Raw genomic sequence first — 18,520 nt, forward strand, 5'->3', positions numbered from 1 at the left:
AAACTTGGTGAAAATCGAGATTTTCGATGTGTCAAACATGGCTTCGCATGCGAAGGGTTACAGTGACGAGGATGGATCAAACTTAAAATCTGGAAGAACTATCTTAAAGTAGAAGTTTCAAACTTTAATTTAAAGAAAGGATCGTCATCCAGCGATGATTTTTCGCGGAGGTATCGTCGCTCGAAGTCGGCCAATTTTTATCCGCAGTCTAGCAGATCGCCGTTTCCTATGGGGTTTCACGTTCACAATCGAAATCACGATGGCGGAAGAAAGCGCATCGAAAGCCGCGACGACGGCTCTGTTTCCTCAGCATCGGCGTTTTCCATAGCACATTGATGCAGGACGTGGCGCGTCACGCTGTTAATTGGTTCGATATTATCATTCCTGCTGCAATTATATTTCTACGTAACGCGTCGTCTACCGTATACGTATCGAAACGCCTTGAACGACAGAGATGCCATTCACAGTCGAATGAAGTTCGATTCCTCCTCTTTAATTTAAAAAAAAAAGAATCCCGACTGCGATTTTTTCTCGCAAAGTTGCAACACTTTAAATTCACCCTTCAACTAACCCATGTTAATATAATCTCTGATCTCATGCCAAAAATGCAAGGTTTACTTCAAAGTGCCGTAACTCTGCGAATAAAAATCGCAGACGCGATTCTTTTATGTCAAATTGAAGGGAAAGAATCGATCTTTGTTCGCCTGTAAACGGCATCCCCGCAAAAATTTTTCCGAAGTCCGGGCATTTCGTCGAACTTGACAAAAATCGAGATTCTCAATACGACGAACATGGTCTCGCATTTAAAGGGTTATAGTAACGAGGGTGGATCGAACTTAAAATCCAGATACGTTGCGTCGGCAGCTTCGATGCAGTCCCGCCGGTTGAGTCGTTTGCGCATTTATGGTTGTGTCACGTTGAGAGATAGTTAAAATAGTGGTTGAAATTCGCCGTTCAAATCGCTTAACGCTAGATTCACGGAGCACGAAAAAGAAAACAGCTGTTTCATATCGATTCGCAAAAGTAACAATAAGACATTTGCCCTAATTTTGAACGAACGTCACGGCAGCGTTTGCCGTAAGTAACATATAAATTGACTGAATAACTCGTAAACGTATCTTTACGATGCGAATAATCGCGAACGAAGAAATTAATCAGAACCCGCCATTTTGACGGGTTCCGTAGGTCTAGCGTTAATCCGATCGAAGAAGAAACATAATCTTAAACAAAAAAAACACTAAAAAGCACAAAAGAAACAACGATGCGCACAAGGTGCAACACGATACAATAGATGGCAGCGTACAGTCGCGCCATGCCGCAGCGCGCGGGGCTCTCGGCGCATGCGTCGCCTGCCCCACTCCTCGCGTAACTTATTTCCCTGGGAACAGCGGAACTAATGCCGGTTGCGTCCCAAGGACCGACGGCCCTGTCACGGCTGCTCGAAGATCGGTCTACGCTCGGCGAAATAGCAACGCGCGAAGGGCGAAGAGACGACTCGGCGAGAAGGCGAGAGGCATAGGCGCAGGAGGCGAGGGACGCGGACCGACGAAAGGCCCGCGGAAACGACGGAACCGTCGGAGGGGACCGTTTGGGCAGCAGCGGAGACACGCGCGCGCGGCCGCGGCACTCGCGTGTGCGAGAGCCTATAAATGCATATCCGCGAGCGGATGTTGAGGCATTGCCTACGGTCCACGTGGTCGTTGCTCACGGTGCGCTGGGAACAGTCGGGCTCCGACCGTCCGTCGACGAGCGCGCAGAAATCGCGAACCGGTGTTGTCTGTTCGGTCTCCGGGGGCCCGGGACGAAGCGGCGGGAAGTGCGTCAGCCGACGACGAGAGAAGAAGAACCGAGCGCGGCGAACGCTCCTCGCTGCCGTTCGGTGTCCGCGTCGGGCCCGCGTCGGGCCCGCTCGGCCGTTCGCCGCCGATCCGTGGCTCCAACCGATTTCTCGACTTTCCGACCGGTCGACTTTTCGCCGATGGGACGCCGCCGACGGCGACAGGGGACCGCGTGATCCGCGATCGACGCCGATCGACGATCGGTTCCGCGTGCTCGCGACCCGTCGCCGGCCGCGCGCGACGCTCCCGACGTCGTCGGCACGACGGACAACAGGTGTACAACAGTGCGACAGGTTTCGTAATAAACCTGTGAACAGGCCGGAAGTGCTGATCCATCGATCCGCCGCTATCGAAGTTCACCGGAGAGACGTAAGTGACCGTGATCGAGAGGCGCCGCGCCGATTGTTTACCGATCGGCGTGCAACGCCTCGATTGGCCGACCGGCCGATCGGTCGGTCGTGCTCGTGGATCTCGGTAACGGAGAAGTGTTTACGTCGGGCCGACGACAGTGTGTTGCGCGAGCACCGACTGAGAATACGAACGTCGATCCTTGGTTCCGCGGATTCGAAGCGAGCCGAGGATTCCTCCTCGAGTTCGAGTGAAAATCGGCCGATCGCGGTTTCGTTGACAGTGTTCTGACGGTGTTCGGGGAAATCCGGGGACAGGCGTGGGCGATTCTGCGTCGTTCTCCGAAGAAGCGATTTGTCGATTTGCTCTTCGGGAACGGATCTCTTGGGTAACTCGATTTTGAAACGAACCGACCTTTCTTTTTATCGCGAAACGATCTTCGATTCGATGCCGCGACGCGTTCATCGGATTCGAACGATTGGTTAATAAATGAAAATCAAGTTGTTCGATTGAAATAGTAGGTGTATATAACATTTGCAAGTATAGACCGCGAATCTTTATGCGAAATGAAAATGTTTTAAGTCGATTAAGTATGATAAAGGTGCTGCGCAGAACTTTCTTTCTTTCGTCGATGATTTTGATTGTCAGAGAATGACTGAAATATTTTTGTTAGCTCTTCACCGTTGATAATTTCGCGTAGTTGATTTCTCGAATAAGCGAATAAAATCCGCGGTCTATTTGTAACACCATCGGAATACCAATTACAGTATTCTTTTGAATTAGATTGGACTATTTACTTATTGATTTATTTGTTCAGGAAAGGGAGGAATTAATAATAATCGAAGTGTATCTCTTAAATCGGTTTTAAAGTGCAACGAGTATTCTTTTAAATTAGATTGGAATATTTATTTATTTATTTATTTGTTCAGGATATTGGAAAGGGAGGAATTAACAATAGTCGAAGCGTAATCACGTGAATCGGTTTTAAAGTGCCATAAGAATTGCATTTTAGGTCCAATTTACAAAATCGAGTGCCCGGACGAATCGATAAGCCATTTAGTATTATAAATAATCGATGGAAATTGATTTTTCACGATTTCGATTTTCGATTTTCTAGCGAATCGATCGAAGGATCGGTCTTTTCGACAGAATCGCTCATCCTTTCTTGGAACGTGAGTTTATTTCGGCCGATATTTCTAGATTAGGTTTCATTCGGTGGAAGATCATTTCGTCGATCAAAGATCATTAACTAGTTCAGTGAAAAATCGTTCGTCGAGCCGGCGATCGTTCGACGAAGTAAGAGGACTACCAAGAGACAGCAACGACGTTCTGCAAGTTCGAGCAGATGATTCTTAAATCTGTGTTTACGTCTCGTCGTGTTTATGGTATTGTTTTTCAACCCTCGGATTGCGGTTACCGGGTCGTTTCGACTCGATCCATTCAAATGGGTCACCGAATTGTTCAATATTCGTCAATTCCATCAAATTAATGTTTGTCAAGCTAGAAACTGGACGGGAAGACCGATAAATAAATAGCAAAAGTATTGTTAAAAGAACTTAGAAATTGTATTCAAGTCGACGAATTATAACAATCTGATAGAATTATTAGAAATTAGAATTATTGTAATTATTAAAAGAAAGGAAGAACGTTCCATTTAGCTTCCACTGTTTTGCAATCGTGGCAGACGATTGTTATTTGATCTGCTTTATTGTTCAAATGGTCACCGAATTGATCAATTTCCGTAAATTCCATCAAATTAATGTTTGTCACGCTAGAAACTGGACGGGAAGACCGATAAATAAATAGCAAAAGTATTGTTAAAAGAACTTAGAAATTGTATTCAAGTCGACGAATTATAACAATCTGATAGAATTATTAGAAATTAGAATTATTATAATTATTAAAAGAAAGAAAGAACGTTCCATTTAGCTTCCACCGTTTTGCAATCGTGGCAGACGATTATTATTTGATCTGCTTATTTTATTTGTTTGTTTATATATGTTTATATACGCGGGTAAATATCGAATATTCTACAGCGATCCGCGTCGTTCGGGGGGTTAAACAGTTTTCCCGTTTACCTTTTCGAAACGATCAGAGAAATATACGTTCTTTCCTCCGTCACTCGCGTTTCCGCTTCGGCAACAATTGGTAATAGCATTTTTCTATCCTGGAAACTTCGCGCGTTCTCGCTCGCGCCGCTTAATAAAAGTGATTTGCATCGACCGGTTCGCCGGAGTCGAATAAATTATCAGCAAAATGGAAATTCCGCTCGATCACGTCTGATCGTCGTAGAAGAAATATTAGCATTACACTCAAAGGAACGTTTGTTCGGCGACTAAGCCGTTTGCGTCTCTTGTTCGCTTGTTTACAGTCGAATTGTGCGTGAAATTGACATTCGATGGCGGAGGAGCGCGGCCAGGAAACACCGCGTCTGCTTCGATATTGTTCGAATCGCTTCTGACGCTCGACGTATTCTAATCTGGATCCCGATGACAAAGCTGTTTCGATTCGAAGACGATAGCCTGCGGCTAATCGCCGTCGTGGAACGCGTTAGAATCGTTCGCGTACGAGTCGTCCAAAAAAGAAAAGAAAAGAAAATATAAAGAATTCGAAAATTAATAAAATACGAGTTTTCCGAAATGTTCACCGAGAAACAATACGTACTGATAGACCTATAAAAGAAAGCATAAAGAATTCGAAAAATAAAACAGACCAGGACGCCGTACATTTCGCAGAGAAAAACGGAGCGCTTTTTTACGAAGCGACATAATTTCCTACGCAGCCTGAAGATACGCGAAGATCCGATACGATGGTCGTGATACGATTCATAAGGAGCGATCGCTAAACCGTGAATTTTTATGCAAATTTTTATCTTCGTCGATTCCGCGAAATTTTTCTTTCGTTCGATTTATTTATTTAATGTCGCGACCGCTCAATAACAATTAGCGACCAACTGTGGGATTACAATTGTAGGGTCACACGTGGATGTAACGTATTTAACATTAAATTATCGTAAATAATATAATATGTTTTAACATTGAATTATCATAAAACATATAATATGGTCTAACATTAAATAATCGTAAATAATATAATATGTTTTAATATTGAATTATCATAAAACATATAATATGGTCTAACATTAAATAATCGTAAATAATATAATATGTTTCAACATTGAATTATCATAAAACATATAATATGGTCTAACATTAAATAATCGTAAATAATATAATATGTTTTAATATTGAATTATCATAAAACATATAATATGGTCTAACATTAAATAATCGTAAATAATATAATATGTTTCAACATTGAATTACTATAAAACATACAATATGCTTTAACATTAAATAATCATAAAACACATAAGATATTTTAGCATCGAATTATCTGTACGTTACACTATAATTTCCACGTTACCTTCTCAATCTAGATCCCTTAATTTCTGTGAGCACACGATTTGCATTCGGCTTGCAAAACTCGCGCGGGCATCGCGACCGCGCGAATATCGATACAGTCCAGCGATCGCGCAAGAGCCGGCCACGATCGAAGTGAAAACAACTAACGCACGAACAACAAAACAAGAAGTCAAACGCGGCGCCGTGCGAATCGAGCCGACCCAATTAGAGCAGAAGCTCGTAGAAAGTCAAGCGCGCAGCTGTCTAGAAACAAAGCCGCCGACGCTGATTAGTCGATAATTGACCGTCACCGACGAGCGGGCCGATAATCGAGCCGCGAATAGGAACAGGAATCGGAAAAGGAAACGGTGTCTCAGCCGGTTAGGTCCGCCTCGCAACCGGCGGAATATTTTCTGCAAGGTGGATACATTCCGTCCTTGTGTCTTCCTGCTTACAATTCAATCGCGGCTGCCTCGGCGCGCCATCGGATATGCATAAAGCGGGAGTTCCCAGCGTCGGAACGACGGCGTTGTCGACATTTACAAAAATTCGATTCCGCTCGTCGGCGTTCCCGCCTCGGGACGCGGGGGTTCGTTCGTCTCTTCTTTTTTTGGAGAACGCGAGGAACGCGACCGGAGAGAGCGTTCGCGGAGTCGCGGCGACGCGACGCGGATTCTCTTTCGCCTTCTCTCCCTCCCCCTCCCCCACCGTTTTTTTTTCGTTTCGTTTATCGCGTGGTTTATCGGTAGATAAAGATCCAGAGTCGACGGGATCGGGAAACTCGCCCGACACCAGCTGCGCGATCCCCCGCAATCCGTTTCGATACTCCAGAAAAGCTGGCTGCGAACAATCGTGGCCGAACACGGTCAGGATCTATGTACAGGATGTCGTAGAACTATAATTCTGAAATATGATCGCGATGCGATAGTATAGCCTCTGTCCGATCGTAGTTCGGAATTATTAGGTCGAGCCGTAAATAACTTCCGATGCAGCTAAGTAGAATCTAGAGACGATTCGAAGCAACCTTTTCCTCAGCGAAAATGCAATCCGTGGCTTCGTTTGCGAGTTATCCACGAAAAACAGTGGCCAATGAGAGGCGAGCTCGGCTGCCGCGAGGCGGCGCAGTCGATCGGGCTTCGCGCGCTCGTTGGCTGCGCCGCCTCCTGTCGGTAGAACTCGCCGCTCATTGGCCAGCGTTTTTCGTTAATAGCTCGTTAACGGTGCATCGGAGAAAATTTTTGTAAAGGAAAAAGTTGCTTCAAATGGCCCGAGGAACCCGCCACCTTCGGATTGCGTACATCAGACTCTGCCGTCCAGAGAAATAGCCTCGCGCAGAATTCAGCCGTACTTAAAAGGTTAAGCAAAGATTTGTCTGCTGCCGTTTCGTCGGTCTCTCGCGACAATATCCTTGTTCGTTCGCGAGAAGTTTGGGCTTCTTCCTCGTCGTTCGAAGTTTCTACGATTCGTGAATGGAAAATGTTGCGGTCGCTGCTACAAATGCGGAAGAACGATAAACGGACGCTTCTCCGTCCGATGCTTGTGATTAGCGGGCCCCGTGGATTATTCAATAGCCGATGGAATGTCTTTCCGTGTTGCCAGGAATCAGCGGGCATTCTTACTCGCTTACTTCGACCGACATCAATTCGCCGTCTATCTACGGAATCTACCGATTAAGAAATCTCCAATTCTAAGTTCCGCGAGCGAAGCCTAATTAGGCAAAATCTTATCTTACCTTTTCTAAATAGCTTCGACAGACAAATATCTGGTGAGCGCGTTCCCTGCGCGCGCGCGCGCGCGCATCGTTTTCGCTGCATGGTAAAACTTCGTTCGAGCCGGGTCATATTTTGCCAGCGCTTTGCCAATCGAGCCTGTTAGTTATGACAAATTATGTAAATCGAAGATTACGAGGAACTAATTGAAATTAATATTATAACTGTTTCTATCTAATAGAATGAACTATAATATGTTATTATATAATTTCTAGAATGAGCTATAACAGTACTATAGTTCTAAAATGAACTGTAATAGTTCTATAGTTCTAGAATGAACTATAATAGTTCTGTAGTTCTAGAATGAACTATAAATAGTTCTACAGTTCTAGAATGAACTATAATAGTTCTATAGTTCTAGAATGAACTATAAATAGTTCTATAGTTCTAGAATGAACTATAATAGTTCTATAGTTCTAGAATGAACTATAATAGTTCTGTAGTTATAGAATGAACTATAAATAGTTCTATAGTTCTAGAATGAACTATAATAGTTCTATAGCTCTAGAATGAGCTATATAATAGTTCTATAGTTCTACAATGAACTATAATAGTTCTATAGCTCTAGAATGAACTATAATAGTTCTATAGTTCTACAATGAACTATAATAGTTCTATAGCTCTAGAATGAACTATAATAGTTCTATAGTTCTAGAATGAACTATAATAGTTCTATAGTTCTAGAATGAACTATAAATAGCTCTATAGTTCTAGAATGAACTATAAATAGTTCTATAGTTCTACAATGAACTATAACTATATATATATATATAATAACATTATATAATAATATAATAATAATATATAATATATATAATATTAATATATTATTTAATTATTATAATATATATATATATATATATATATATATAATATATAATATATTATATTATATTATATATTACCCCGGAACGCATAGTTTCCGTCGAGTTCGACGGACGGGTTCGCGATTACGCGGCCGCGGTTTCATCATCGTCGCGGTCCCCGGCGGCGGCGGCCGGTGGTATCGCGACAAATTAATTTTCCGCGGCAATCTTTAAGATCCTCAAAGGATTACGTGCCGCGAGTTTCCGTGACGGGGGTCCGGCGATCCACGGTGTTCCATTACAATTTTAATGAACCGAAGTCATGAACGGGCGCCTGGCGAAGGAAAATTTCAGCTTCAATTCGGTTCAAATTTCCCGGCATCTTTCCTGCAAATTTGCATGAATTTCCGCGGCCACCCCCGCCGCCCCCCCGGGTGATAACGGTTAATAAAGTCTCCCAGGGCGGAGCCGTTCGGGTGCGATCAGTCAGCCGGAATGATTTATGCGAGCGGCGGGCGGCATAGCGATCACGGCCGCGCCGTCGTGACTGATCAACTAAACTCATTGTTGGACGAAACGCGCGCGCGCGACGTGTCCCGGAATAAAAACACATTAGACCGCATATTTTCGCCGGACCTTTCGTCGCGACGACGTCTTTTCGGCGCCGCGAATTTTGCGCGAACGATGCGACGATCGCAGGAGAACCGGACACGAGTTTTTTAGCTGGCGGAGAGCTCGCTGACGAAAATTCTCGCGATCGTCGTCGTGTTCGCAGGCGGTAGAAAATTCGAGCTTTTCTTCCTCCTTCTTGCTTTCTTTTTTTTTTTGCCGCGATCTTGAAACACGTTGTAACTGGACCGCGGATTCGATGCGTTTGTGGCAAAAATGTGTAGGCAAAATTTGAAACAATGTCGAGAATTTGAAAGATATTGAGAACGTTGACGTATTAATTTGAACTTGTTCGAAGTGTTCGAGTCCTGTGTTTTGCAATTGATGCGGACAATTTTGTATTTTGCATAAGGATCCATTGTAAGGATTAATTGTAACTTCGATCATAATATAACTTCAAATCACACACACACACACACATACACACACAGCAACTGTAATATATGCTGCTTCGCTGCAAAATATTTCTTTCTATTTTTTATTACATCTTTTATATTGCATAATCCTCGATTTTTTAAAAGTCTTATCGCATAGACGTTACTCGATGCGGTGGGTAGTTTATTTTATGTTAAAAACAATATAATATATGATATAACATACAATTACAATCGTTATTATACAATTAATATATTACAATATAGTATACAATATATAATATAATATAAAATACAAATTTTAACGCTATAATTATTAATTGTTTTATTCGTAATCGAGGTCCTTCGTGTTACACCGAGTTCCGCCGCGTTTCTATTTTTCAATTCGTCTAAATATAAACTATATTAAATGCAAATTATAATAAAAACAAAATATCACGACAATATAACATGTGATATAATATACAATTACAATCGTTATTATACAATTAATATATTATAATATATAGTATACAATATATAATATAATATAAAATACAAATTTTAACGCTATAATTATTAATTGTTTTATTCGTAATCGAGGTCCTCCGTGTTACGCCGAGTTCCGCCGGGTTTCTATTTTTCAATTCGTCTAAATATAAACTATATTAAACACAAATTATAGTAAAAACAAAATATCACGACAATATAACATGTGATATAATATACAATTACAATCGTTATTATACAATTAATATATTATAATATATAGTATACAATATATAATATAATATAAAATACAAATTTTAACGCTATGATTATCAATTGTTTTATTCGTAATCGAGGTCCTCCGTGTTCCGCCGGGTTTCTATTTTTCAATTCGTCTAAATATAAACTATATTAATATAGTTGATTAATATATATAATAGTTTATTAATATATAACTATATTATAGTTTAATAATTATAGTAAAAACAAAATATCACGACAATATTTCGCAAGCATAAAAAACGAATTTTGGCCACGACTCGAGAATTTTCGATTACCGTGCGTCGTTCGTTTCTGTCGCACCTCTTCCTCCCCCTTTTCTCTTCGCTTCTCTTGTCTTATTGTTATCCGACAGCGGATCGTTTCCCGGCCACCGACAAACATTTCGTCTTGTTTTTCCTTCCGTTCGCGTTCCCGCGGTCGCGATCGGAGACGCGCCAAGGCTTTCGCAAACGCGTAATGTCAGCGATTACGGGAAATGACAGCCGCGGGGATGCTGTTTCCAAATCAATAATTACTTCGCATCTTCGTAATCTTGAACCCGAATAATGACGGGTATGAGGACAAGCCTGTGTGCGCGCGGCCGCGCTCCCGACGGGGATTTGGAGGCCGCCTCGTCGACGTCCTCGTCGCCGACGGACACGATTTTGATTCCAGTCGGAGCCTTCCTACCGAAGTGACTCGATGGTTTTCAACCGATTACGCAACGAGTTTTCTATTAAACTAAAATCTTCCGATCCTCGATGTCCACTATTCTCCGGGCTCGCATTATACGCTCAGCTAGAAACGTTGAGAAACCTGTTACACAGATGCCTTATTCTCTCCGGTTGCAGCAAACCATTTTCACATAGAATGAAGCTATCTATGTGTGAACGAAAATATTTCTTTTATTTCTTTTTATAGATTTTTAATTTTTCATTTCTGTTTTATTTCTGTAGTTTTCATTTTTCTTATTTTCATCTCTCTCTCTCTCTCTGTTCTCATTGTACCTTTATAACCTCTTTTATTTGTCGTATTAAAGTTTTCTTTATTTTTTATTTTTACTTTACTCTCGTACTTCTTATTTTTCTTATTTTCCTCTTCTTCTATTCTCGCTGTACCTTTATGATCGTCTTAACTGGTCGTATTAAAGTCTTTTTATTTTTTTATTTTTACTTTATTCTCGTACTTCTTATTTTTCTTATTTTCCTCTTCTTCTATTCTCGCTGTACTTTTATGATCGTCTTAATTCGTCGTATTAAAGTCTTTTTATTTTTTTATTTTTACTTTACTCTCGTACTTTTTATTTTTCTTATTTTCCTCTTCTTCTATTCTCGCTGCACCTTTACGATCGTCTTAATTCGTCGTATTAAAGCCTTTCAATTTTTCATTCTTACTTTTCTTATCTTCGTCTTTCTCTATTTTCTATTTCTATTTTTCTATATTAAAGTCTTTTAATTTTTCATTCTTACTTCACTTCCGTACCTTTTTATTTTTCTTATTCTCGTCTTTTCCTATTTTTTCCGTACTTTTATGGCCGTCCTTTTATTCGTCGCGTACGCTGAACAAAAGAATATCGCAATATACAACAACGCGTTATATGTTATACTTGTAATTTATATATATACTTAATTATAATTTTACTACTTTTATTTTTTTTACTTTACTTCATTATAATATTATATATACTATATTTATATATATATATATGTACTTGTAATTTAATAAGACATACATTTATTAACACTAAACCTACCGCGGTGAAAGTGACCGCTTTCTTATTTTGCAATTCTGCAAAGTTCCGAGACTCTTTCGTGGAAAACGCTTGAATAAGTTGTAATTATTGAAGCAAGTTTTATAATAAAAACTTCACAAATTCCAAATAAATTCGGTCTTCTCGCGTTTTTGAAGCAGTACATGCCAGTTAGTATTACTGCTTGGTACGGTTTAGTGTTAAAATACCAAGTTTCACTGAAACGTGAACGACGCGCAAAGTTTCTCAACTTTCGTCGGTGATGTACGCGATCGCACCGTTTCGTTTGCTCGCGACAGAGGAGGAATCGTCGGACAAAATATTTTTGACAGCACGAAGACGCGGCCAGCGATAATCGTTGCGTCAACGCGCAAAATTTTCTGCTGGCCTCGGCGTCATCGGCGATCGTTGTTGGGCTTTTTAGCGCGTAATTCCGCGTGCCGAGCGCGAATCGATTTCGGACGCACTTTCGATCGACTCGCCGCGGAAAATGTGCTGCGAGAATTCTACAATCCGAAGATTACGTCGACTTCGGGCTCGTTACGGAAGTTGCCACGGAATGAGAGAATTCTAAAAAGTCGACGCGGAATGATTTTTTCGTCAAAATACCGGCACTGGCAATTACCGGTTTTCCGTGGCAGCCACTCGACTCGTGCAATTGTATCAATTGCAGATCCCGCAGGCGCCTGTTAAGGTTGTTTAATTTCGCCTCGTCATCGACCGGCAAGACAATGAAATTTCACGGGCCGAAGCGATATTTAAGAATCTCGTTTGCACGGTTTCTGCGGTGTCATTCGCGTAATGCACGGGGCTTGCGTGTGCTTACAAAGGGATCACGCGCTTCCGCTCTATTAACGTTGATTGTATTCCTCTTTGTAATTACTTCGTGCCTCTCCATCGATGCCGCGAAATAATTACCGCCTGTCTCCCCCGGATGAACACATTTTTAATACAGCCCTGGCCGTTGTTAGGCCGCGGATCTTCGTGCAAAACACAAATTTCCATCGTCCCTCGTATCGAACAGAAATTGAATGAAAATGTATTTCTTTCTTTAGCGATGTTTAGCGATCCAACTTTTTCAATTAACAATCCTTGACTTGTTTAACTACCGTGACAAAGGAAAGCCATTCGATGATATATGTTATCAATCTTGAAGAAATATTTGGTCGAATGCGATAAATAAAGACTCTGTCAAAAGTAATAGTATTCGTTGAAAGTTAACGGATAGTAGGGGGGGAATATTATTTTTGAGCGTAGAATGAATTAATTGTCTGCCACGATTACGTATTAACTTGAAATTAAGTGCGATTAGATATGCATAATATAGTCGCGAAACAAGTATAATTTTATCATAAAAAGATTCGTAATTTTTACGATAATTGTATAACGCCCCGTTCGGGGTAGTTCACCCCTACTTTTTGAGACTAACTGTAAAATCATGAACATCGTAGACACAAAATAAAAATACCATTAAGATTCGTTTAATTTATTTGATATGCATGATACAGTCGCGAAACAAGTATAATTTTATCATAAAAAGATTCGTAATTTTTGCGATAATTGTAACGCCCCGTTCGGGGTAGTTCACCCCTAATTTCTGGGACTAACGACTTCGTAAAATCGTCCACACTGTGGATAAAAAAGTAAAAAATACCATCAAGGTATATTCGATTTATTCGATACGCATAATACAGTCGCGAAACTAGCATAATTTTATCGTAAAAAGATTCGTAATTTTTGCGATAATTGTATAACGCCTCGTTCGGGGTAGTTCACCCCTAATCTCTGGGACTAACGACTACGTAAAATCGTCCACACTGTGGACAAAAAAATAAAAAATACCATCAAGGTATATTCGATTTATTCGATACGCATAATACAGTCGCGAAACTAGCATAATTTTATCGTAAAAAGATTCGTAATTTTTGCGATAATTGTATAACGCCTCGTTCGGGGTAGTTCACCCCTAATTTCTGGGACTAACGACTTCGTAAAATCGTCCACACTGTGGACAAAAAAGTAAAAAATACCATCAAGGTATATTCGATTTATTCGATACGCATGATACAGTCGCGAAACTAGCATAATTTTATCGTAAAAAGATTCGTAATTTTTCGGGACAAACAAAATAAAAATACCATCGAGGTTTTTATTCGCGGATCGCCTCCATCGCGTTTCGAAATTCCGTGTACAATAATTGCCGATATTCCCGAGATTGCAAATTCAGAAAAGCTCGCGTATTTTTCCATCGATCCAAGGACCCCGCCGCCCATTAATAATCTTCCGCTGTCCACGGCGCGCATTTTAATTTCGCAAGAATTTTCATTCCACGGCAAAATTGGATCGCCGGCGCACGGTCGTCGATCTGTGTTTTAATTTTATAATTGAAACGGAACGGAGGGGGACGGTGGGGGGTGGCGAAGGAACGGCGCCGCGGAAAATTCGATAAATAAATCAGTTTTCAACGGCACGTCGCGGATTTGTTTGCTAGCCGCGCGGCGAATAATTTGTACGCGAGGAAGGATATCTATTTCAGACGTTTTATCGACGCGTTCAGCGCTGAAAAAATAACACGTTTCCCACCGTTTGCGTTCGTAATCGTGCACCCAGCGCGGCGCGGCCCGGCTTTCTCCCGCGAGAAGGCAGCTCGCGAGATTCGCAGCGCGCGTCGAGCGACCCTACGGTTTCTAAAAAAAAAGAAATTCCGCCTCGACGGTCGGCCGGCGCACGTTTCCGTTCGCAATTAAAACGCGCGAAAATTCTGGACCGGAATCGAATTTTTTTCTGCACATCCAGGCGGTGGCGGCTTCGAAATTTTTCCGCAATTTCTGCGGCCCCGGTTTTCGGGACGAAACGGGCAGAGAGTTCTTAGCTCGCAGCTCGTTCCGCGATGCGATTAACGTTTACGTTGCCACGCGCATTCGCGATTATCGCGTGCGGGGAGAAGCGAGCACGACGGAATGTCGAATGCAATCACGCAGAGATGTTTCGCGGAACAGAATTTTTATACGCTGACGATCGATGATCCGAAGTCTTGACTTCTCGGTCTTCGATTTCAAAAAATCGACCACCTTGAAAGGCGTGCATCCATGAAGTCGATGCAATTAATACAAGTGTATAGAGGGTGTCCCAAAAATGTCTCGCAATCCGAAAGTAGGGGATTCCTGAGGTCATTCGAAGCAAGATTTTTCTTAGCGAAAATGCAATCCGCGGCTTCGTTTACGAGTTATTAACGAAAAACAGTGACCAATCAGAGGCCAGATCGTTTGGCGCGAGACGGCCGAGCCAATGAGCGGAACTGGGCTCCGTGCACTCGGTGGCTGGGCCGCCGCGCGCCAGTCGAGCTCCCCTCTTATTGGTCAGTGTTTTTCGTTGATAACTCGTGAACGAAGCCTCGGAGAAAATTTTCGCAAAGGAAAAGGTTGCTTCAAATGACCTCAGGAACCTCCCATTTCCGGATTGCGAGACATTCTCGGGACACCCTGTATATATAATACAAATAACGCTCGCCTCGGCCGTTGTAAATACGCGGCGTTTTGCCTTAGGAGGCAAAGGTGTCTATATATACTGCCGCAAATTTGATAACGGGGGATTTTTGTAGATATCGCTATGGCTTATAGACCAGTCTTATTCAGCGCCCTTGCGCCCATACGAAGCCGTGCTTCACTTCGTACCAAATTCGAAGCCGTGCTGCAATTTATACGTCGAACGGAGCCGTGCTCCAAGAATTGTAAACGAGGACTGTGGAGTCCAATAAATAAATCGTTGTCGTCTCCTCACGACTTCCGGCGGTTATTTTGTGCCGTGCGCAACAGTGTGTAAGCGTTTAAAATAATGAACGCGTGCGAATGCTCCAAATAATAAACGCCTGTAAAACGATAAAGATGTTAAACAAATTGCTTCGATTTCATCGAGTTCGCGCGATTTTTCCCGCGGACTAGGTCGAGCGACGCGTCGAACGTACTGGCGGCGTAGTCCGAGTTCCACGAAAATGTTTGATGCCACGAACGTACGCGCGGTTCCGCGCGCAACCCGCCGATTGTTATCGTGCCGTTCCGCGCGGGACCGTCGGTTTCGATCTCCAACGAAAGCAATCCGTTCGTTTCATTGTTCCGTTTCCCCGCAATGGAGCCCGGGCACAGCACGCGACAGAGTGAAGCGCATTTCCGGTCGCCGGTCGCCGGGTGTATCGACAGACACGCTTGTTACGCTCTTCAAATATTTGTTCTGCCCTAACCGTGATGCATCGGAGCGCACGGTTTCACCGTTCGATCGTGATCCAAGGATCACGGGGCCCGTTCGCCCACTGTGCTGCACCCTTTCACGACTTTCGGACCGCGGTCAAGAATCGGCCAATTCGAACGGATATCAAGCCCTGTTACAGTACTGCCGCCTGTCACGTGTCCTCGAATTCTCGTCGCTAATTCGCTTTTGTTATCAGTGGCTCCGAATCGATTTTGTCTCCCTAAATTAATTTTATAAATTACACGATTTTATATTCCACCGGATATCCTTTTGGAATTCCGACTCGCGGCGGTCGATTCCTTGCAACAACGGAATTCTGTTAAATTAGACGAAGAAACCGAGGAATTCCGCCATATTCATTTTGTTTATTGTTCTAATTTTCATTATTTTAACGATTTTTGGACCGCGGTCAAGAATCGGCCGATTCGAACTGATATCAACCCCTGTTACACTACTGCCGCCTGTCACGTGTCCTCGAATTCTCGTCGCTAATTCGCTTTTGTTATCAGCGGCCCCGAATCGATTTCGTCTCCCTAAATTAATTTTACAAATTACACGATTTTATATTCCACCGGATATCCTTTTGGAATTCCGACTCGCGGCGGTCGATTCCTTGCAACAACGGAATTCTGTTAAATTAGACGAAGAAACCGAGGAATTCCGCCATATTCATTTTTTTTATTGTTCTAATTTTCATTATTTTTACGACTTTCGGACCGCGGTCAAGAATCGGCCGATTCGAACGGATATCAACCCCTGTTACACTACTGCCGCCTGTCACGTGTCCTCGAATTCTCGTCGCTAATTCGCTTTTGTTATCAGCGGCTCCGAATCGATTTCGTCTCCCTAAATTAATTTTATAAATTACACGATTTTATATTCCACCGGATATCCTTTTGGAATTCCGATTCGCGGCGGCCGATTCCTTACAACAACGGAATTCTGTTAAATTAGACGAAGAAACCGAGGAATTCCGCCATATTCATTTTTTTTATTGTTCTAATTTTCATTGTTTCAACGCTCGAACTTGCCGAGCATTAAATGCGATTAATATATATCGTTTTATAATGATGCGATCGGATACATTCCCTACGATTCCTGCGATTTTTATTGTAATTGTGTGCTTCGATGAAGAAGTTCGTATAAAAGTGTCTAATGAAAACTTTATTAACACTAAACCTACCAAGCAGTAATACTAACTGGCGTGTACTGCTTCACAAAGGCGAGAAGACCGAATTTATTTAGAATTTGTAAAGTTTTTATCATAAAACTTGCTCCAATAATATAACTTATTCAAGCGTTTTCCACGGAAGAGTCTCGGAACTTTGCAGAATTGCAAAGTAAGAAAGCGGTCGCTTTGACCGCGGTAGGTTTAGTGTTAATAACTGATAACAATTTTCGTCTGATTTTCCGTTCGTCCGTGTACACGTTTTCATCCGAAATTCCCGTAAACCGATCTTGCAGATTGAATTGCTCCGGTCAAGATGAGGGTCGATCAGATCGGGCTGCTTCTGTGGAAGAACTACGTCGTCCGGAAACGTCAGCCGGTAACTATCGCGTTCTTCGTTCGGAATATTTTTGGTTTCGCAGCTGCGCCGGCCAAGGGGGAGCACGTTAAAATCACCCTCGCAAATTTCAATGTTTAGGGGATATTGGCTCTGGTGTTCGTATGGCCGGTGATCGTGTTCATGATCCTCTACACGATCCGCGACAACGTGGACCCGGAGTACTATCCGACTTGCCAATTTCCTGCGAGGTCGATGCCGCGGAATGGGCTGCTACCGTTCGTACAGAGTTTCATCTGCAGCCTCGGAAACCCGTGCGATCCTCTCGCGGAATACGAAGAGGTCCCGTCTTACAGGAACGCCACGTTAGTGCCGGAAAATATGAATATTTCGCGCGCGATCTGATCTACAGTAATGTCTCCCTTACTGACGCTCAGATTGTCCATAAAAATGGGCAATTTTGGAGGTGGAGATACGATTGTTTGAGCTTTGCAGCTCGTTTTTATAATTACCGATTCTCAGCAACTATAAAAACAAGCTAGAAGGCTCTAATAATCGTATTTTTCTCTTCCCATATATTGTTCATTTTTCTGGACAATCCGAGCGTCAGTTAGGGAGACATTACTATATTATGAAGATAAACTCCGCGAGGAATCATCGTAGACTGCAAGGGTTACTTTAAAGTTCTGTAACTTCGCGAACAAAAATCGCAGCCAAGTTTCTCTTTTTTCAAATGAAAGGAGAAGGATCGAACTTCGTTCCACGGTAAACGGCATCTCCGGAAAAAATTGTACAAAGTTCGTGCATTTCGTCGAACTTGGCAAGATCAAGATTTCCAATGTGACAAACATGAGTTCGCATTCGAAGGGTTGCAACAGCGAGGGAGTATCAAATTTAGAATCCAGAAACAGCGTCTTAAAGTAAAGGTTTCAAGCTTCAATTTAGAAAAAGAATCGTCGTCCTACGATGATTTTCGGCGGAGTTATCGTCGGTCGAAGTTGGCCGATCTTCTTATCGAAAATTTCTCTACTTTATAATCTTCTCGAACAGTGTACAGTAATGTCTCCCCAACTGACGCTCAAA

General features: G+C 42.4%; 1 protein-coding gene across 4 annotated transcripts in view; it reads left to right on the plus strand.

Moving 5' to 3' along the window:
* The first annotated feature begins 1,676 nt into the window (after positions 1 to 1,676).
* ldd (lipid droplet defective) overlaps positions 1,677 to 18,520 on the plus strand; it is a 92,269-nt gene continuing 75,425 nt past the window's right edge. For 2 of the 4 annotated variants that reach the window (XM_076520287.1, XM_076520290.1), the window contains exons 1-3: positions 1,677 to 2,207; positions 17,397 to 17,479; positions 17,579 to 17,802. In XM_076520287.1, the coding sequence (XP_076376402.1) occupies positions 17,417 to 17,479; positions 17,579 to 17,802 (287 nt within the window). In that variant the 5' untranslated portion in view covers positions 1,677 to 2,207; positions 17,397 to 17,416. Of the gene's footprint in view, positions 2,208 to 2,304; positions 2,575 to 3,396; positions 3,572 to 17,396; positions 17,480 to 17,578; positions 17,803 to 18,520 lie in introns of those variants that run through there. The other 2 variants (XM_076520288.1, XM_076520289.1) reach the window with 2 other exon arrangements.

The sequence above is a fragment of the Megalopta genalis genome, chromosome 3 (assembly GCF_051020955.1).
Source record: "Megalopta genalis isolate 19385.01 chromosome 3, iyMegGena1_principal, whole genome shotgun sequence".
In the NCBI taxonomy this organism is placed as follows: domain Eukaryota; kingdom Metazoa; phylum Arthropoda; class Insecta; order Hymenoptera; family Halictidae; genus Megalopta; species Megalopta genalis.